This window comes from Mustelus asterias, chromosome 3 (assembly GCF_964213995.1).
Source record: "Mustelus asterias chromosome 3, sMusAst1.hap1.1, whole genome shotgun sequence".
Taxonomy (NCBI): Eukaryota; Metazoa; Chordata; class Chondrichthyes; order Carcharhiniformes; family Triakidae; genus Mustelus; species Mustelus asterias.
The window spans coordinates 112723692-112746970 of NC_135803.1; the positions used below are offsets into that span (position 1 = coordinate 112723692).

The window sequence follows — 23279 nt, forward strand, 5'->3', positions numbered from 1 at the left end:
ACCAGCTCATTTGAAGAGAGTTTCTTCAATCAAAAAGACTTCTGAACCGCGGCTTTTGCACTTTGCAGAGGTTCTGGAAAATAGGCTTTTGTCAACAATTGATACAAAAATCCAGAGATTTACGAAAAAAACTTAAAAATGTCAGCTTTGGATCCATATGGCAAAAATACTTACAGTAAGCCAAGTTGAAGCACGTTAAATACATTTCTGATTTACATTAAAGATAATGAATTATTCAAATAGAGCTCTCTAGTGGCAAGATCTAGATATCAGATTGCTGTTCAACATTTCTGGCCACAGCCTGGAGGGTGGCCAGTTGCCGGGCTGTAATACTGCTTCAGAACAATACGATGAATACAGGATCGGCAATCTTTTACAATCACTGGGCAGAAGTGTCAAGGTAGGAACAGGGCAGAGTGAGTGTGGAGGTACGCACAATTCTGGAATTTCTCACCATTTTTAAATGATCATTGTTTGGATTAGGAAATATAGCCATGAGTAATCTGCTGCTGGGAATTTATGGTTTTAGAAAAACCAGTGCCTGCCAATCTCAATATCACTTACATGCAGGATCCCAATTACTCAGGCATTACAGTCACAAAACTCTAACTTTTTTTTAATGCTCCAGCTGCTGTAGTAGGGAACTGTTGTGTTCCGGCTCCTCATGCTTCCTGACTTCACTTGCTGGGTTGCACTGTTTTTTGCCAAATATTTTCAGTGCAATCAACATGATGGCACACACACCGACACATAGAGCTTTAGTCCTTGCTTCAAACTGAGTTTCAGTAAGAATAAGTGGAGATGTATCTTTTATATCTTAGTCTGGGCACCTCCGACACTGAGCCCAATTATACTTTGTCCCTTGATCAGCTCCTGGATTGACACCCCTCTGCACCGTTTCTGATCCTGGACATTGATTTGATCAGTACTCCAAGCTGTTTCCCCACTCTATCGAGCTACAACTTCAAAATTGAACTTTTGAAATCTCTTATGCTATCTCCTCCCAGCCCTCTGTTTACAACTAAACCAACTCTCCTGACGTTCATTGTGCCCGAGTAATATTAACATCGCTTGTCTATTTATATGCACAGCTTGGCTATTGCTCAAAACACAAGCCCATTAATTGCAGTGTATGCCAATACTTTAATGTAATACTTATTGTCACATGGACTTCTTGAGCCAAATGGCAGTTTTGATGCTGTAGGCACTATGCAATATTAAATGTAAAATAATGTATTGCATACCATACATCTTGGCACTTTTAAGACATAATCCACGATATAAACAGAAGCTTTTATTCTACAATTGCTCTTCAATGTTAGCAAAGGCTCAGATCTTAAGGTTTACTTATACTAACTACACAACCCATCACTAAAACAAAAAAATTGTACAATTGGCTTTTTTTTAAAAACCAGTTTCTGTCAATAGGATGAAATTCTGTTCAGTTTGTAGCATTGAAAATGTGCTTTCTAAAACTATTATCTATCGGGTACTGTCCAGCTGTTACTATGTTATTGTAATGTTTTGTTAAAGTTAATTTATTAGTCACAAGTAAGGCTTACATTAACACTGCAATGAAGCTACTGTGAAATTCCCCTAGTCGCCACACTCCGGCTCCTGTTCGGGTCAATGTATCTAACCAGCACGTCTTTCAGAACGTGGGAGGAAACCAGAGCACCCGGAGGAAACCCAAGGAGACACGGGGAGAACGTGCAAACTCCACACAGACAGTGACACAAGCCGGGAATCGAACCACTGTGCTACTGTGCCACCCCACAGTTTTGTCAGCATTATTCCCTTTAGTTAAGTCAATTGCCTCAGTTGTAACACTGTTAATCTTAAAATCTGACATATGAAAAAATAATGGGTCATTCGTAATGAAATGCTAAATGTCTTACATTAGCACCAGAATTCCTTATTTCGCTAACCAACCTGCTCCCACAAAGCTATGATCGTGGCACCTACCTGATAATGTAGGAGATTCCCAGTATGCCTACGCTATGAAAAAAACAGAATATATCTAGTTCAATCTGTTACTACATTTCAGCATATCCCCAATGAGTTTGAAGGAGCTGTCAATAGTATCGAGTGGTACCACCTACTCACTAATAGTGAGGACAAATGCTCTCAACATCAGGAATGGCACCAAGTATGCAGCAAAGAGCCTTAGGTACTAGGGGCATAGACTTTCAGGGCAGTGTTCGGTGAGCTTGGCAGAGTAAGCAAAATTTAATAAGGCAAGTGGAAGGAAAAGAAAATACTAAAATGAATACTGACATCATTGAAAACTAATGTGAGCAAGAGTACTCAACTAAAAAGTACTAACATAAATAGTACCGAATTCAAGCATTTCTATTAAAGCACCAATAAATAGTCCCACTCAAGTATGGTCCCAGAAAATTTCAAAACAACATTATTCAACCCAGATATAACAAAGAAGATTGAGGACTTTAAAATTATGAATGGGTTGGGCAGAGAATGTTTCCTCGTGTGAGAATCTAAAATTAGGGACTATGAATAAACAATAGTCATTAATAAATCCAATCATAAAATAGACTGTTTTTTAAACTCAGTGGTTGGAATATGTAACTTGCTACCATAGGAAGTGATTGAGGCATATAGGTTAAATGGTCTGAAAAGTAAACTAGATGAACACATGGAAAAGAAAATGGAAAAATGTGAAAAACTGACATTAGGCAGTTGTGATGGAAGGAGACTCCAGACAGAGATTAATTAAACCACATTACCTGGTTCTATACTGTACAATTTTGTTTAAACCTGATAAAACAATGTGCACTATTTATAAGGCACATACACAAAAAGCAAGAAAGGTGAACTTAAGCCATGTTAGGGTACATGTTTGGCAATATTACCAACAGTAGCACAGAAATAATTGAGACAGCAATATCCAGTGAAAGCAACTCCTAGGGCATTAGGATCCACATACGAGGCCAGTTTAAATCTAGTATCGGAAGAGAATTTGCCAGAGGAGTGAACAGTCAATTACTGCTGGTAATTAGACTTTCAGATTTCCAGTTCAAAATAAAGTTGCAACCACACAATCACAGCTTCATGGATAAAGTTGAACGTATCCAGATTTGTCAGCTACACCAATGCTATGATGTCTACCCACAAGTTAAATGAGATGGATGAATGGATTCAGAAGCAAGCCTTCCTGGTAATGTTACTTGTGTAAAAATGACCTGCCTACTAGGTAATTAAACGATCAACTTCAGCAAGCAGGAAATTGCACATATGCATTTGCCTGAACTGTACAGCTTCAGAAATTTTAAGGGATACTTTAGTAACCTTCTTTCCGACGTGATGAATAAAAACAAGTAAACCACCTTATCTTAATTTTCATAGTTTAAGATGGATTAATCAATTACTCGATGAGAGTCCAGTACCTTCCCACAGATGGAAAATAAGGAAAACAATTTAAAATTGTATCTTTTAAGGGGAAAAGTTAGGAAACATTGACCTCGAGTTTGCAATAACAACAGTGAGGCTATTAGCACTCACCGTTACCAAGCAATGAGAGAACCTGGTGGCAACGTACCAGTGTAGCCAAGCTTGTGGAGGAGCAAGGCAACTCGGGCAGCAACTTTCCTCAGCTGGACATTTGCAGTTAAAAGATAAATCAAAACATAGCTGTCCAAGTTACTCTATTCTTCCACAAGCTTCATTATCCTCTTACCTCACGACAGACTCAGCATCCACACACACGACAGCCACTCAGAAATGGTTAGGTTTAAACAAAATTTCCAGTTTAAGCAAATTGTTAACAAAGTATTATAACAAGTTATTATTCCGAGCAAAGCGTGGAGTCTCATTCCTGCAGATCTTTAATTATTTAAAAATTTTTTAAAACTACACAATTAATTTTTTTACTTTGTCTCCATCTCTCTTTCCCCTATTTCACTTACTATACATAATTTTTACTTTGAATCAACTATCTTAACTTACACTTCCTTGTTTAGGCTCGCTATTTCTCAGCAAGAAATCTTCATGCTGATTGTTGGTAATTCCCAGCTCCATTGTAGAAGGCACTGCCCTGTTTCAGCCCCCTTAATTACTGCAAATTGCAGTGCAAAGGACCCAAAGTGTGGGGGCAGTGCAAGTGCCATGAATGGTTGAGTTCCGTCTACGCTTACAGCAAAACTCAAGCCATGTTATTTTATCTCCACAGAGCAAAATGATGTCCAGTAAAAGGTTAAAAATAGTGAACAGAACGCAAAACAAGACTGAGGCAAGGACCCCACGCACCCCGGACATACTCTCTTCCACCTCCTTCTGTCGGAAAAAGATACAAAAGTCTGACATCATGTACCAACCGACTCAAAAACAGCTTCTTCCGTGCTGCCATCAGACTTTTGAATGGACTTACCTCGCATTAAGTTGATCTTAGTTTACACCCTTACTATGACTGTAACACTACATTCTGCACTCTCTCCTTTCCTCCCTATGTACGGTATGCTTTGTCTGCAGAGCGCACAAGAAACTGTATATTAATACATGTGACAATAATAAATCAACTCAAAGGTTTATGTTGCTTGCACCTTATTTATATCATCTTAATAAAGCCTTTCCTGATTAATCACATTTATTTTCCAGTCCACAAAATAAAGTTTTGTATCTATCTAATTTCTAATCCCACCTTCCTGCACCCGACCCATTGTGCTGTAGCTTGCAGCATTGAAAGGTGCAGATACAAGTTTTCTTGTATCTATCTTCAGTTTACCAGTTCAAAAAGTAGCATCAGAACTAATGCACAAAACACCAATATTTTTCAATGTCTAATCAACCTGCAAAACAAACAGAAATCTTATTGGATCAAAAACAAAGTGCTGGAAAATCTCAGCAGGTCTGACATCAGTGGAGAGAGAATAGAGCCAACATTTTGAGTCCAGATGACCCTTCTTTTTTCCTTTCATAATGGTGGTAAAGTACATTACAACATTTCATGGGAAGTTAACAGTACTTCTGCACCTTGTCCAAATAATTACTCTCTACATGTCGCCTTGGACAGGGCATTGTAGGGGGCCACTCGAACACCAGGACCACCAAAACAGAGCTCAACAGTCCACAGCCACAAACATGCATTTCCATGCAATCAACAGTGGGATTTCTCACCTATTTATCTAATCTTGACCCAAGGAGACCCAAAATCATTACATCTAATCCTAACAATGTCAAACAAAAAGGGATCAACTACATTAAGATGGCAAACATGATTTCACTGCAGCTACAATTTCACTCATGAACAGAAGAGGGAGCAATGAAATAGTGGTATGCTGTAAGAAACTTGCCAGCAATCCATACAGGCTTGCACTCCACCAAAAGGCAAGCGCTTGATATACATTTTAGTAAAGCAAGCTTTGCTCCCTGGCCATTTCTATAGTGAAATTTAAAGAAAAGAATTCAGCTTGCGGCCCCTGTATCGATGCAAGGTGAAATAGCACTTTCTCAGGTTCAACGTTGCTGTGCTGAATTTGCTCTCAACCAGTGCAGCGATGCTACCACTGGCATCAGTACCTCAGTCAGTAAGCCAGGCTTGATCCAAACCTCTTAGTTCGTCCTCAACTCGCATTATCACTAGGTTTATTAATATTCTCGCATTTAAACCAGCATGTTTGAATAGCGCAAAATACTCAAAATTCATTATTTTAAATTGTTCCCATTATTTCCAGTGACAAACTGCAAGACATCTCCCCCTTATTATAGAACCATAGAAAAGTTACAGCACAGATGAGGCCATTCAGCCCATCTTGTCCATGCTGGCCCAAGGACACCCAGGTGCCCTTTTTAATCCCACCTTCCTACACTCGACCCATTGCCCTGTAGCTTGCAGCATTTAAGGGTGCAGATCCAGGTACTTCAGAGTTTAGGGTTTCTGCCTCCGCCACCGCCTCAGGCAGCCAATTCCAGACACCCACTACCCTCTGCGCTAAAAAGTTCTTCCTCGTGTCCCTCTACGTCTTCTGCGACTTATCTTGAATCTGTGTCCTCTGGTTCTGGAATTCTCCACCAAGGGAAACAATTTTATCCTAGCCACTCTATCTCTCCCACTCGTAATTTTGTACACCTCTAACAAGTCCTCCCTCAGCCTTCTTTGTTCCAAAGAAAATAACCCCAACCTATCCAATGTCTCCTCATAGCTGCACTTTTAAAGCCCTGGCAATATTCTTGTAAACCTCCTCTGCACTCTCCAGAGGAATTATGTCTTTCCGGTAATGTAGAGACCAGGACTGCATACACTCCAGTTGTGGCCTCACCAGTGTTTAATACAATTCCAACATTATATCCTTACTTTTACATTCTATACAACTGCCAGTGAAGGAGAACATTCCATATACCTTTACAACTTTGTTTGCTTGCACTGCCGGCATTGGGGGCCTGTGTATTTGTACTCCAAGATCTCACATTTCATCTACCCTGAATATATTCCTATTTATTGTATATGCCCTATAACTGTTTGGCCTCCATAAATGCATTATATGGCTCAAGATACTTTCCAAACAACCTAAATTGGGGAAGATAAAATCAAATTGAATTCCTGGGTGTTTTGCATGAATAATTTAAATATCCAATATTTTAAGCACTGCTAAAAAAGAGTGGCACAGGCTCTTGCACAGGCTTGAAAATGCTAAGAAACTAGTGCCAACTATCTGGGATACTGATTTACATTGCTGACCAGCTCTCAGCTTAAAATGTTGAAAGTTTAAAACAGAATGAGAAATGTTATTTTAAAATGTTGACAATGTCAAGAGGTAGAAATGGAGTTGTCAGACAGGCTTTGGAAAACAAGGAGTTTTAACTGAAGTTGGAGTGACAAGAAGGACGAGCAACAGAAGTAGGGAGAGAATACTATAAATCTGATAGCAAATCAATGCCAGAAAGAGACTGAGGAGGAGAAAAAGGAATGTCAGACTGGAACTGGCAGAGAAATGCACAATAGCAACAGCAAATCCACAAACTGAGTTTACAGCACTTGCTCATATATTTTAAAGCTCTACTGAGGCGTTCGAATCATCAGGTCACCACAAGTTGGATTGAAACACATGGACCAGTCTACGTTTTATCACAATCAGCAGTGAGGTTGTAAAATGTCCTGTTCTAAATGCACGCGATTTGACACCAAAAGTATACAGATAGAAGCTTGTGAAATTAAGGAAAATAGCGATTAGTACAGAGAAACATTAAAGATGTAGGGGCGCTTTCATCAACAAGTGGAAGTTTAATCGATCACAAAAGGAATTAGCCACCTAATGTAAAAGAACAGGGTTCTGGAAATAATTGCAGAGAATTTAGGTATTTGGTAATAAAGCAACTGGGTAAATGTATCAAGCAACTTATGATCCCACAAGCAGAGGAGCTGTTACTTGGTGGGAGACCAAATGCTTCACACCTTTCCACAGATGAACCATTTGGTGAGCAGCTGCTCAGCCTTATAAAGTAAGTCTGGATCGAGGGAGCAAAACAGAATCGTAAAGGCTGAAGATAATTCAATCACGTATGCTAAGTGTAGACAGAAAGGTCGCAAGGTAAACCCTGTTCATCATTTAGAAATGAAATGACATTGGAAATGCTGAGATGGTTTGTGACATAGTGACTGTAGGAATGGACAAGTTGACACATGATTGGGTGAAAGTAGTGAGTCGGTCAGATGAAAGCTGCTGCTTCATGACAGTGGAAATCTTAACATCTGTTCGGCATACAAGGCAAAAGGGCAAAGATACCCTATCCAGGAATTTCAGTAAATCAGTGATATATATGACCTAAAATAAAAAAAGAAAATGCTGGAAATACTCAGCATGTCAGGCAGTGGAGAGAGTAACAGAGTTAACATTTCAGGTCAGTGATCTTTCATTAGAACAGCAAAGGGTTAGAAATGCAATTAGCTTTAAGCAAATGAAAGGGGGAGGGTAGAAAAAGAACAAAAGGGAAGGTAGGAAAGATTAAATGACAAAAGAGTTGGTGGTGCAGGGCCAAAGGGAGCATGAATGGGACATGAAACAAGAGAAGTGTCGAGGATGTGAGAACTGTAGAATGATTAACAGTTGTCGTGTGAAAGGAAAATCAGAAGTGTAAAGACCTATATTACCCAAATTCAGCGAGGGTATTTCAGTACAGCAACTGACAGAACTTGAATGTCTATCTTTCCAAGTCATTTGAGGTATTGAGAACAGCACAGACATCAAAAGGGGTTACAGACAAGCGGCTCAAAACAACATCAGTCAAAGTGACAGAGATTTCATTGGCTCATCAGGAAGGCATATAGTGAGGGGGATACATTGGAAACGAAGGGGCAGCACCTAGTTGTAATCGTAGATTAAAAAAGATTAAAGATGGCTCGTTGACAGGAATTTAGAAAACAACTCAGACAAATGGCCAGAGCTGACAGGGGCCCTTCTGCATAAGACTGCTGAAATAAGCAAGCAGACACACCAGCGACACATTTCTCTGGTAGTATTCCACATAGCTCATGGAACCGGGGATCCAGGAAGATATTCATAATGATGTGGCAACAAGTGTACAGCCTTCCTGAGCTGGATAAATTCACATGACACCTATCATAGGGTAAAGAAGGCAAGGTGCAAAGAGAAAAAGAGGAGAAAGTTACATCACAGTTTGCATGTTTCACCAATGAGGAATGAACAGAATTATATGGAATATATAGTACAGACACAGTCCAGTTGATCCAACCAGTCCTTCTGGCATTCGTGCACCAATTGCACTTCTTCCCATCCTTATTCGATCAGCACAACACTTGATCCAATTTCACCCAAATACTTCTTTAACTTCCATTAAATGTATATGTACTATGACCCCCAACAATCCATGTGGCAGAGATTTCTACTTTCTCACAATTCCTGTGGCAGTGAGCACCACATTCTCACTATTCCCGTGGCAGTGAGTGCCACATTCTCACTACTCCCTGCGGCAGTGAGTGCCACATTCTCACTACTCCCCGTGGCAGTGAGTGCCACATTCACACTACTCCCTGTGGCAGAGAGTGCCACATTCTCACTACTTCCTGTGGCAGTGAGCTTCACATTCTCACTATTCCCCTGGTCAGTGAGTGCCACATTCTCACTACTCCCTGTGGCAGTGAGTGCCACATTCTCACTACTCCCCGTGGCAGAGTGCCACATTCTCACTACTCCCCGTGGCAGTGAGTGCCACATTCTGATTACTCCCTGTGGCAGTGAGTGCCACATTCTCACTACTTCCCGTGGCAGAGAGTGCCACATTCTCACCATTCCCCATGGTACTGAGTGCCACATTCTCGCTATTCCCCTTGGCAGTGAGTTCCACATTCTCACGACTCCCTTTGGCAGTGAGGGCCACATTCTCACTAGTCCCTGTGGAGCGATTGCCACATTCTCACTACTCTCTGTGGCAGAGTGTGCCACATTCTCGCCATTCCCCTTGGCAGTGAGTTCCACATTCTCACGACTCCCTTTGGCAGTGAGGGCCACATTCTCACTACTCCCTGTGGAGCGAGTGCCACATTCTCACTACTCTCTGTGGCAGAGAGTGCCACATTCTCACTACTCCCTGTGGCAGAGAGTGCCACATTCTCACTACTCCCTGTGGCAGAGAGTGCCACATTCTCACTACTCCCTGTGGCAGAGAGTGCCACATTCTCACTACTCCCTGTGGCAGAGAGTGCCCACATTCCCACTACTCCCTGTGGCAGAGAGTGCCACATTCTCACTACTCCCTGCGGCAGTGAGTGCCACATCCTCACTACTCCCCGTGGCAGAGAGTGCCACATTCTCACTACCCCCTGTGGCAGTGAGTGCCACATTCTCACTACTCCCTGTGGCAGAGAGTGCCACATTGTCACTACCCCCTGTGGCAGAGAGTGCCACATTGTCACTACTCCCTGTGGCAGTGAGTGCCACATTCTCACTACTCCCTGTGGCAATGAGGGCCACATTCCCATTACTCCCCGTGGCAGTGAGCTCCACATTCTCTCTGCTCCCTTTGGCAGTGAGCGCCACATGTCTCAGGTGAAGAAGTTTTTTCTGAATTTCCTACTTGATTTCCTGGTGACATTTCCTCAATCAAAATCGATCTTAATTTTGTTGATCTCTATTCAGTTACTCTGCCTTTTTTTCCTCCGGAGGAAATCTAGTCTTCATCCGGCAACATCATAATTTTTTCTTTTACTTTATGCAGTGCTTCGACTTTATTTTCACAATATGGCAACCAGTGTACAATACTCCGAATGTTTTCTAACTATGCTTCAAGACATATTTACTTTTTTTACATATTTACTTTTTAATGCTACCCCTCTAGTGTACGACTCGACTGTCCAGCGTGAGCCCATCAGGTGCAGTTCCCAGGGAACCTCACATCTTAAATCTGGTGACCAGTTTTGTCAAATTCTTTGACAGAGTTGGGTATGGATCAGGTCACGTTTTAGACATCCAATTCACAATAATGAAGATATTCTTTCCAGAATGTATTCCTAGATTAGCTGAACAACTGACAAGACTTGTGGATAAATGATGTTGTGAATCTGTATAGCGAGCAGTACAAGATCAGCAAAGTGCGCAGACTCAAACTCCAAATAGAACTTATGAAAAGAAGAAATATCTGGTATATTTGTCAGACATAAAGTCCAAATGACAGACAGCAGCCAAACAAGATTAAGAACACAATAGGACAAATAATTGTTTGGAATAGCTGATCAGATGTCCACATGAGACCAGTTAATGCTTCAATCAAGTACAAATTAGTTAAGAACATTGATAGGAGCAGGAGTAAGCCATGAAACCGCTAAAGCCTGCTCCACTATTCTACATGATAATGGTCCATCATGGTCTTAACTCCACTTTCCTGCCCACTCCTCATATCCTTTGATTCTGAGTGCTCCAACATCTGTTGATTTTGGCCTGAAATATATTCCATGATGGCTCATCCACAATCCTTTGGAGCAAAGAATTCCAAAGATTCACAACCATTTGAGTGAATAACTTCACAATTACACACATTATACTCCATCTGCCTCTTGTTGCCTACTCACTTAACCTGTCCATATCTCTTTGCTGCTTCATTGTGTGCTCTTCACTGCTTACATTCCTACCTAGCCTTGTATTGTCAGCAAACCGAGACAAACTATTCTGTCTTTTTGTCAGAGATGTTAATATAGCTAGTAAATAGCTGTGGCCCTCGCACTGATTCTTGTGGTACTCAGCCTGCTAATTTTAAAGTGCTCCGCTTATCCCTGTTCCTGCTCTCTGCCCTTCAACCAATTCTCTATCAACGTTAACATATTAATTCCATGAAATCTCATCTTGCATATTAACTTGTTGCGTGGCACCTCATCGAGTGGTTTTTGGAAATCAAATATACTCCCCATCTAACGGTTCCTGTTTATTTATCTACTCGCTATATGCTCAAAAATTAATAAATTTTTTGAAACACAATTTCCTTTTTCTCAAACCACAGTGATCTTGTTGATCATGCTGTGATCCAAGTGAGTTTTTAAGAATTCCTTAATAATGGATTCCAGCGCTTTCCTGATGGCTGTCAGGTTAATTAGCTGTACTTTCCAATTTTCTCTCTCTCTCTCCTTTCTTGAATAGCAATTTTACATTTGCCAACTTCCAATTTGTTGGGCTTTTCTCGAATCCTGGCAATTTTGAAAATTATAACCAGCACATCTATGAGCTCTGCAGCTAATTCTTTGAAAAGCTGAGGATGTAGGACATCAGATCCTGAGAAAATGTCAGATTTTAGCCTCATTAGTTTCTCCTTTACATTTTTCTCGGTGAACATTAATTACCTCAAGTTCCTCACCCTTTATCCCCTGGTTACCTTCTATTTCTGGTATGTAGCATGTGTCTCCTACAATGAAGACTCACAAAATATTGGTTCAACATCTCTTGCCATTTCCTCATTCCCCACTATAATTTATCGACCTCTAAGGGACAAACATTTACTTTAGCTACTCTCTTTTTATACTTACAATCTGTTTTCATATTCCGGGTTAATTTACTCAAATTTTCCCTGATCACCTTTTGAGTGGCTTCTAAAATGCTCCCTATCTTCATGCTTAGTGCTGTTCTTTGTCACATTATAAGCCTCTTCTTGGAATCTAATACTATCCTTATCCTCCTCCAATGGAATGTATTTTTGTTGAACATTTGTAATTGTTTCTTCAAATGTTTCTCACTGTTTATTCATCCCCATACCTTTTAATGTATTTACTGAATCAACCTCGGCCACTCTCCCCTCAAACTTATGTAGTTGGCTTCAAGTTTAAAATTCTTGTTTGTGATTGGAATATGTTACTTTTCAAACTTCATATGAAATGCAATTGTATTATGATCACTTTTGCCCAGTAGATCTTCAATATGAAATTTCTAATTAACCCTATCTCATTACACAATACTAGATTTAATATAGCTGTATGCCTAGTCAATTCCACAACACATTGCTCCAGGAAAACATCACAAAAGTAATTTACAAACTCATTTTCGCCAACGTGATTGGTCTGGACTACAAGATTAAAGTCCCCTATTGTTAAAAGCTTCATTTTTTTTTCTTGCTGAGTGATGCGTCCAATGGTATAACTGCTGTTGGGGGGCGGGGGGGGGGGGGGCTATGAATTATTCCCACCAGTTTTTTCTGACCCTTGTTATTCTTAATCTCTATCCATACTGATTCTATTTCCTGATCTGAGTCAAGATCCTTTCACACTCATCCTTCACTATCACAACTACCGCTTTTCCATTTTGACTGTCTTGTCAAAATATTGCACATTCTGGAAAATTTATTTCACAACCTTAGTCACCCTGTAACTATGTCTCGCCAATGGTGATTACATCTAAAGCATTGATCTCTATTTGTGCCCCGAGTTTATCTGTCTTACTGCAAATGTTTTGCATATTTAAATTAAAATCCTGTAAATTTTTAACCACGATTATTTGCATGGATCTTATTTGCTGCTGACGCATTATCAACAGTAAACTCTCTATCCTTTCCTGTTCCACTCTGCTCTCATCTTTATTCAAATCCCTGTACTGCTTTATTATCTTGACTTTCTTCTTCAGATGTCAAAAGTTCCCTTCAATTGAATTCCACCACCCAACCTTTTTAGCTTAAAGCCACAGCCCTGGTTACGTGATTCAACAAGACAGTGATCCCAGCTCGGCTTAAATGCAACCCATCCAAATGGAATAGCGTCCTCTTTTCTGAGCACTGCTGACTCTTTTTTCCTATGTCAAGTTTGATCTAATGCCCAATTAGCACATAATTCAGGTAACAATCTAGAGATTAGCAGTTTTGAGGTTCCACGTCTTAACTTGGACTGGATTCTAACTCCTCAAACCATCAACAGAATATAATTCCGAGTTCCAACTACGCCTTTGATTCCTACGCAGCAACAACTGAATCCTCTCCTTCCCACTCCAAGTTTCAGATACGTGGATAATTGGAACACATTCTGGGGAAGGTGGGACCTGTACAAACAGGACGGGGTGCACCTGAACCAGAGGGGCACCAATATCCTGGGAGGGAAATTTGATACGGCTCTTCAGAGGGGTTTAAACTAATTTGTCAGGGGAGTGGGAAAAGGAGTTGTAGTCCAGAAGTCAGTGTTGAGGGTGGTGAGGTATTGGGGAAGGTATCAGGGTCAAGGGTGGGTACCGGTAGACAGGTAGGTGGGTTGAAGTGTGTCTACTTCAATGCAAGGAGCATCCGGAACAAGGTAGATGAACTTGGGGCGTGGATTGGTACTTGGGACTACGATGTTGTGGCCATTACGGAGACGTGGGTAGAACAAGGACAGGAATGGTTGTTGGACGTTCCAGGGTATAGATGTTTCACTAAGTGTAGGGAAGCTGGTAAAAGTGGTGGAGGAGTGGCATTGTTAATCAAGGATAGTTTAACGGCTGCGGAAAGGCACTTCGAGGGGGCTCTGCACACTGAGGTAATATGGGCTGAGGTTAGAAATAGGAAAGGAGCGGTCACGTTGTTAGGAGTTTACTATAGGCCCCCAAATAGTAATAGAGATGTGGAGGAAGAAATTGCTAAGCAGATTAGGGATATGTGTGGGGGTCACAGGGTAGTTGTCATGGGGGACTTTAACTTTCCAAATATTGATTGGAACCTTTGTGGGTCAAATAGTTTGGATGGGGCAGTTTTTGTGCAGTGTGTGCAGGAGGGTTTTCTGACACAATATGTGGATAGGCCAACAAGAGGTGAGGCCACATTGGATTTGGTACTGGGAAATGAACCGGGCCAAGTGTTAGATTTGGTTGTGGGAGAGCACTTTGGAGATAGTGACCACAATTCGGTGTCTTTTGTTATTGCAATGGAGAGGGATAGGGCCGTACGGCAGGACAAGGTTTACAATTGGGGGAGAGGTAATTATGATGCGATTAGGCAAGAATTAGGGGGCATAAGTTGGAAACAGAAACTATCAGGGAAAGGCACTAATGAAAAGTGGAACTTTTTCAAGGAACAAATACTGGGTGTCCTTGATAGGCATGTCCCTGTCAGGCAGGGGGGAAATGGCCGAGTGAGGGAACCATGGTTCACGAAAGAGGTGGAATGTCTTGTGAAAAGGAAGAGGGAAGCTTATGTAGGGATGAGGAAACAAGGTTCAGATGGCTCGATTGAGGGTTACAAGTTAGCAAGGAACGAGCTGCAAAAGGGGCTTAGGAGAGCTAGGAGGGGACATGAGAAGTCCTTGGTGGGTCGGATCAAGGAAAACCCCAAGGCTTTTTACTCTTATGTGAGGAATAAAAGAATGACCAGGGTGAGGTTAGGGCCGGTCAAGGACAGTAGTGGGAACTTGTGTATGGAGTCAGTAGAGATAGGCGAGGTGATGAATGAATACTTTTCTTCAGTACTCACCAAGGAGAGGGGCCATGTGTTTGAGGAAGAGAAGGTGTTACAGGCTAATACGCTGGAGGAAATAGATGTTCGGAGGGAGGATGTCCTGGCAGTTTTGAATAAACTGAAGGTCGATAAGTCCTCTGGGCCTGATGAAATATATCCTAGGATTCTTTGGGAGGCAAGGGATGAGATTGCAGAGCCTTTGGCTCTGATCTTTGGGTCCTCACTGTCCATGGGGATGGTGCCAGAGGACTGGAGAATGGCGAATGTTGTTCCTCTGTTTAAGAAAGGGAATAGAAATGACCTTGGTAATTATAGACCGGTTAGTCTTACTTCGGTGGTTGGTAAATTGATGGAAAAGGTCCTTCGGGATGGGATTTACGACCATTTAGAAAGATGCAGATTAATCCGGGATAGTCAGCACGGATTCGTGAAGGGCAAGTCGTGCCTCACAAATTTGATAGCATTTTTTGAGGAGGTAACTAAGTGTGTTGATGAAGGTAGGGCAGTTGATGTCATATACATGGATTTTAGTAAGGCGTTTGATAAGGTCCCCCATGGTCGGCTTATGATGAAAGTGAGGTGGTGTGGGATAGAGGGAAAGTTGGCCGATTGGATAGGTAACTGGCTGTCTGATCGAAGAGAGGGTGGTGGTGGATGGAAATATTTCGGATTGGAGGCAGGTTGCTAGCGGAGTGCCACAGGGATCAGTGCTTGGTCCTCTGCTCTTTGTAATTTTTATTAATGACTTAGAGGAGAGGGCTGAAGGGTGGATCAGTAAATTTGCTGATGACACCAAGATTGGTGGAGTAGTGGATGAGGTGGAGGGCTGTTGTAGGCTGCAAAGAGACATAGATAGGATGCAAAGCTGGGCTGAAAAATGGCAAATGGAGTTTAACCCTGATAAATGTGAGGTGATTCATTTTGGTAGGACTAATTTAAATGTGGATTACAGGGTCAAAGGTAGGGTTCTGAAGACTGTGGAGGAACAGAGAGATCTTGGGGTCCATATCCACAGATCTCTAAAGGTTGCCACTCAAGTGGATAGAGCGGTGAAGAAGGTCTATAGTGTGTTAGCTTTTATTAACAGGGGGTTGGAGTTTAAGAGCCGTGGGGTTATGCTGCAACTGTACAGGACCTTGGTGAGACCACATTTGGAATATTGTGTGCAGTTCTGGTCACCTCACTATAAGAAGGATGTGGAAGCGCTGGAAAGAGTGCAGAGGAGATTTACCAGGATGCTGCCTGGTTTGGAGGGTAGGTCTTATGAGGAAAGGTTGAGGGAGCTAGGGCTGTTCTCTTTGGAGCGGAGGAGGCTGAGGGGAGACTTAATAGAGGTTTATAAAATGATGAAGGGGATAGATAGAGTGAACGTTCAAAGACTATTTCCTCGGGTGGATGGAGCTATTACAAGGGGGCATAACTATAGGGTTCATGGTGGGAGATATAGGAAGGATATCAGAAGTAGGTTCTTTACGCAGAGTGGTTGGGGTGTGGAGTGGATTGCCTGCAGTGATAGTGGAGTCAGACACTTTAGGAACATTTAAGCGGTTATTGGATAGGCACATGGAGCACACCAGGATGATAGGGAGTGGGATAACTTGATCTTGGTTTCAGATAAAGCTCGGCACAACATCGTGGGCCGAAGGGCCTGTTCTGTGCTGTACTGTTCTATGTTCTAAGTTAATCTTCACCCATGAGATGTCCTTTATTCTGGCACCAGACAGGGAAGACACCTTCCAAATGCCTGGCCGTGGCTGCAGAGAACAGTACCTAGCTCCCCTGACTATAATCTCTGTCACTAACTCATTCTTTTTCAACCCCACCCCCAACAACTTGAAAATGGAATGGTACCCAGCCCCCATGGTGCAATGATTAGTTTGCTCATCCACCACATATTCCTTGTTCTCATCCACATATATAGCAAGAACATTCGACCTGACAAAGGCTAAGGCTCCTTCATCACTATATGTTAGAGACCCAAATCTGTCAGACTTGTAGTCACGCCCCATGTTCCTGACCACTGAGTAACCCTATTTATCCTAAGGGATGTGACTGCATCCTGGAACAAGTGCCCAGGTAATTCTCCGCCTCACTGATGCCCTGCAGTGTCTGCAGCTGTAACTCCCACCCAGTAACTCTGACCAAAGTTTCTCAGATCTGCAGTCACCGAGTGTAGGTGTAGGCAAAATACTGCGGATGCTAAAATCTGAAACAAAAACAGAGCTCTGAAGAAGCTGAGTTTCTCCAGCATTTTCTGTTTTTGCTTCTTTCTGTAGTTTTGGTTGCCTGGGACTGTAATGCAGTCCATAAACTCTCAAATTTTTCAACCATGGCACACCACCTGCTCTGCCCGTCAGATCTTAATGTATTTGATCACTTAATTAAATAGTTAGTGAAAGTTACAGCAAGTTACAGTCTCCTCGCTTGGAGATAAAGCACTCACCAGCTACGCAAGGAAAACAAAACAAAAAGTAACACCTCCTTCTCTTTCTGCGTCAAATTCTCACTTGTACCAAATTCTTAACTTTGCCCTTTGCTCTCAAAGCACTCTATATTCCACAATGTCTGAATTAAAAATCACCTACTATATATCGTGATATTATGACTCTCAACCAAGTTACAACTGCTAAATCAACTTTGTTACAGTAATTAACACTTATTTAAGCGACAACCTTCGGTTGACTGCCAGATAACTGCCACTACGAGGCAAAACTAACTTGTAGTTTCAAATTTCTAAATCAGATCTATCTGTTAAACTATATTACATCTTGAGAAATACTGGCCAGAAAGATCTCACTTACACCAAATTCCCAACTTAGCACCTGGTTCAAAAGGTACTCTGCTCTCAAAGCTTCCTCAAACTCCAAAGCATTGCTTCTGTTCTTACTATTGAACAACCTGACCTGTCCGGCAAACAACTGAGTTCTGATCTCTAATTTTTAAAGCTAAAAAATTTATCATTTCAACTTCAGATATTTTTAGAACAGCTCAATAAATATTTCATACAACATAAAAGTTTTATCTCATAGAAGCCCTTTGCACGTATACTAGCTCTTGCAAATGGGAATCCAAAATTGATCCAAAAGCCGCATATTCTCCCCATTGATTTTTATCTTCCTCTTTCAAATATTTATATACTTTTCTCTTAAGATTTAACTGTTTGTGTCAACTCTACCCTTTGAGAAAGCATTTAATGCACCAAAAACTTCATCTACAGCCTCTTTCCCCACAGAGCTAATAATTTAAACCCGAGCGCCAAATACAAAATGTCTGTCCTTACTGACCCCGTGAAAACCATTGATAATTTGAAAACCCTCAAATCTTCTGAGCATTTTCTGATCCATTAACTCAAGTCTTTTCCTCATAATGCCTGCTGTTCATTTCTAGTCGTTTCTGATTTGACAAAAGACAAGAAAAAGTGTTATCATAGCACGGAGATGATTGCAGCTACTGGAAAACAGATGCACCATTTGCACAGGTAAAGCTGTCTTCAGGCCTGCTGAGCTGCTGTTAAAAGTATCTGCAATTAGAGTGGAGTTGTGAACCAATAGGAAGCAGTGGTCCAAGAAATTGCCATCGTTGGACCTTTTCAACAGCAAGTAGCTGGTCAACAAAATTGGACATTTTATAGCCTAAAAATTGGTTACCTTCAACATTCCTTTCTATGGACAGACAATGAAAGAAAAATGCAATAAATTTTAAAATAGCACTGAGCTGTTTCAATATAAGTAATTATACAATTGAAAAAAATTCCTGAAAACAATTAATTTGGCTGCAGATATTATGTAAAGGAATCAGAGAAAGTAATATTTGTGAATTAACAAAATTGGCAGCATTACTGATTCGTTAAGCAAGTATTTCTACAACTTTCATTTTGTTTCTGCAGTTTAGTGCAATATGAATTAATAGAGGATATTTTTCAAGTGATCAACTTACCCCGTAAAACCATTAACGATTTTAAGAATTCGGTTCTTCATTTCTTCATAAGGAACATATTCCACATTTGGATTGGGTGGAGCTCTGGGTTCAGGGGCCGAGGCTCTGAAGTCATCCATGACTTTTTCCAATTTAAATACAAAGTAGCTTTTAAATTGTGACCAAGGAATCCTGAAATTACAACCCAGGGATAAATTAATGCTCAAAAAACATATGGACTAGATTAAGAATATCTTAAATCAGACTAGATAACAGGATATCTTCAGACATACTCTTCAAGACTACAGTAGCACAGGGCTACAGTGGCAGAGGGCTTGTGTTACAAGACTAGTAATCTTGAGGACTGGACCAACGATCTAGAGTTCAAACCCCACCAGAGTAGCTGGAGAAATTTAAATTCAGCCAAGTGAATACATGTGAAATAAAAGGCTGTCAGCGAGCGTGAAACACCTGGATTGTCACAAAGTCCCATTTGATTCACTTGTTTTTTGAACAGAAGGAAATCTGCCACCCTTATGTAGCCTGACCTAGATGTTAACCCAGACCCACAACGTCATTGACCCTTAACTGTCTAGTGCAACAACCCTGCAAGCTACTCAGTTATATCAAGCCACGAGGAAAAATGAATATAAATCGACAGACCACCCAACATCCAGCTAAGACAACTATGCAAACTCATTACCAACACCAGCTGATTTGTGGCAGAACTTGTCTGATATAGTCACAGGCACATAATCATACCTTCTAGCTGATGGTCCTTCGCCTGAGTGTGTGGCCCTTGGATTTTTCAACATCTATTTTTACCACATCAAGTCTCATGCTGTAAGGAAACCTCTTGCTGATTCTACCTTCTTTATGTTCAGCATCACTTGAAAGAATCACTAGAAAGGGCATAATGTAGAAGACTTTAACGTCCGTCACCAGGAGCTCGGTAACACTGCGAGTGACTGAGCTTGCTGAATACGGAAGGGCGAAGCTGTCAGACTGGGCCTTCTACAGTTAATGAGAAAAGCAACAGAAGGCAAAAACCGACTGGACCCCCCTTGTCTTCATAAATCTGCTTGTCACAGATGCATCTGTCCATAACAGATTTGGCAATATCACCTTAAAGTCCCATCTTTACCCTGAGGACACAGTCCATCATGTTTGTGTGGCACGACTACCATGCTAAATGGGACAGATTAGGACGGATCTAGCAGTTCAGAAGTGTACACCCATGAGGTAACTATGGGCAAAAGTAGAGCTATTTTTCACCACAATCAGCAACTTCATGACCTGGTATATCCCTCACTCTGCCATTATCTGCCAGGACGCCAACCCTGCTTCAATGAGGAGCGCAGAAGAGCACACCAAAAGCAGCCCCATGAATCAAGCCAGTATTTGATTGAATGGACCACCAAAGAGAACTAACAACTGAAGTCAATGGGTATTGGGGACGCGGTGGGGGGAGCCCTCCACTGGCTGGAGTCATAACTAGTACAGAAGACTGTTGTTCTGTTGGAGCTAATCATCTCAGACCCAATGTCCTGAGCCTTCAGCTGCTTCACCGATGAATTTCCTATTATCCCAAGATCAGAAGTTGGGATGTTTGCCCATGGTTGCATTGTGCTCAATTTCACGGTAGCACAGTGGTTAGCACTGCTGCGTCACAGCTCCAGGGACCTGGGTTCAATTCCCGGCTTGGGTCACTGTGTGTGTGAAGTTTGCACATTCTCCTCGTGTCTGCATGGGTTTCCTCCGGGTGCTCCAGTTTCCTCCCACAGTCCAAAGATGTGCCGGTTAGGTTGATTGGCCATGCTAAAAATTGCCCTTAGTGTCCTGGGATGTGTAGGTTAGAGGGATTAGTGGGTAAATATGTGGGGATATGGGGGTAGGGCCTGGGTGGGATTGTGGTCGGTGCAGACTCGATGGGCCGAATGGCCTCTTTCTGTACTGTAGGGTTTCTATGATCTTTCTATGATCTTCATTTGCAATTCGTCAGATAATGATGCAGTTCTTGCACACACGCAACACAAAATTGGACAACATTCAGGTGTGGGGGAATAAGTGGTAGGTAACATTTTCATCACTCAACTACCAGGCAATGACTATCTCCAACAGGATAGTCTCACCATTTCCTCTTGATACTCAGTGGCTTTACTGTCACTGAATTCTCCATTATCATCATCTTTATGGTCACCATTCATCAGAAATTTAACTGGGCCAGCCATATAAATACTGTGGCTACAAGAGGGGAACAGTGGCTGAATATTCTGTGGGCAGGTGACTGATCTTTTGACTCCCCATGCCCACCATCTGCAAGCCACAAGTCAGGAATGTGAATGTGATGAGTGTGACTTGACTAGCCTAGTAAAGTGCAGCTCCAACAACACTCAAGAAGCCTGACACCATCCAGGACAAAGTAGCTAACTCAGCTGGCATCACTTCCACCATAAACACACTGTGGCTATACTGTGTACCGCCAAAGAGATGCACAGCACCAACTCACTATGGCTTCTTAGACTCCACCTCTCAAATCACATAACCTCCACTATTTGGAGAGATGAGGACAGCATGTGCATGGGAATATCACGATCTGCAAGATCCCCTCTAAGGCCACATCATCCTGACTTGAAAATAAAGCAGCATTTCTTCTTCATTGCTCAGTTCCTTAAACTCCTTCCCTAGCAACACTTTGGGAGCAACTTCCCTATATGGATTGCAGCAGTTGAAGACAATGGTTCATCACCTCCTTCTCAAGGGCAATTAGGGATGGGCAATAAATGCTGACCTTGCTCAAGCAATGTCTCATCCTATAAATAAACAAACGTATTCTCAGTAGATCTCACCTGCAAGCCCCATATGAAAATTAAACCAAAAATCAAAATATACATAAATTCAAGCTAAATATTTTCAACTCAAAATCTGTTCAAACATTTCTGTTCACTTCTCAATTGGCACGCTGCTTTGCAATCTTTTTGTTTTAAGATTGATACTTTAAAGAGTAGCCTGAGAAACAGCAAACAACAAATACAATTTTTGTCAAGTAACCCGACATGTCACCTGTATTAAAAAATCTTGCCTACATTGACATTATTTCGTGAATTGATTTTGTTTTGCATTGCTCGTCATCCCTCCTCCCATTATAAATTAAATTATCACATTGATAATAGTAACTGCTTACAGAAACTTGCCATGTTGTAATTACACCCTTCTGCAAATGGTGACACAACAGCAATTGACCGTTGTCATAGATGTTAAGAGAGGTTTACAGCATGGAAACAGGTCTTTTGGCCCAACTTGTCCATGCCGCCCTTTTTTTTTTAAAACCCCGAAGCTTGTCCCAATTGCCCGTGTTTGGCCCATATCCCTATTTACCCGTCTTACCCATGGAACTGTCTAAACGCTTTTTAAAAGACAAAATTGTACCCGCCTCTACTTCTACCTCTGGCAGCTTGTTCCAGACACTCACCACTCTCTGAGTAAAACAACTGCCCCTCTGGACACTTTTGTATCTCTCCCCTCTCACCTTAAACCTACGCCCTCTAGTTTTAGACTCCCCTACCTTTGGGAAAAGATATTGACTATCTAGCTGATCTTTCCCTTTCATTATTTTATAGACCGCTATAAGTTCACCCCCCAGAGAAAAAAGTCCCAGTCTATTCAGCCTCTCCCTATAACTCAATCCATCAAGTCCCGGTAGCATCCTAGTAAATCTTTTCTGCAGTCTTTCTAGTTTAATAATATCCTTTCTATAATAGGGTGACCAGAACTGTACACAGTATTCCAAGTGTGGCCTTACCAATGCCTCTACTTTCTCAGAAGACTAAGGAAATTTGGTATGCTACGACTCTCACCCACTTTTACAGATACACCACAGAAAGCATTCTTTCTGGTTGTATCACAGCTTGCTATGGCTCCTGCTCTGCCCAAGACCACAAGAAACTACAAAAGTACTCCACCTGTCTCTACCACTCTTTGCTCATAGTGTAGAAGAAACTCCAAATTTCCAACCAATTCATGTTTGTGCCAAATTTTGCTCTGAATACCACCAAATCAAAGTGCTGTATAACATGGGCAGATGTTTTGACCTTAAAATGGAGACTGAATTACTTTGCGTCTCCAAGTTCAATTATGCCGGCCCCATGAAACTGTTCCATCTAAAATCTATATTTGTGCACATTAGAGGTGCGATTATCACAGGATTTCCTCAAATGATGGATTAAGAGCTGTTTTTATTAAGAAAGTGGCTGTAATTCCTAATAAAGAGCTGCATGTAATTAGTTCAGATTACATACGAAGATTTGAACTGTAAAAGATACCGTACAAAGTCTCACCTCAAACTGCACTTCTATGGCTATTTACATTAATTATTGGGTTCTCTCATCACACAATGCCGACATTGGAACAAAATAAAATCAGAGTCGCCCAGTTTCTTATCTTAACTGGGCTGTTTGAGCAAGGATCTGAGAACTCGTACTGAAAGCTTTTGCCAACAAACA

General features: G+C 41.5%; 1 protein-coding gene across 3 annotated transcripts in view; it reads right to left on the minus strand.

Annotated features, from left to right (window-relative positions):
* Positions 1-23279, minus strand: part of ppp4r2a (protein phosphatase 4, regulatory subunit 2a) — a 68340-nt gene that overhangs the window by 22476 nt on the left and 22585 nt on the right. For all 3 annotated transcript variants that reach the window (XM_078209442.1, XM_078209441.1, XM_078209443.1), the window contains exon 3: positions 18799-18969. In XM_078209442.1, coding sequence (XP_078065568.1) covers positions 18799-18969 — 171 coding nt within the window. The remainder of the gene's footprint in view (positions 1-18798; positions 18970-23279) is intronic.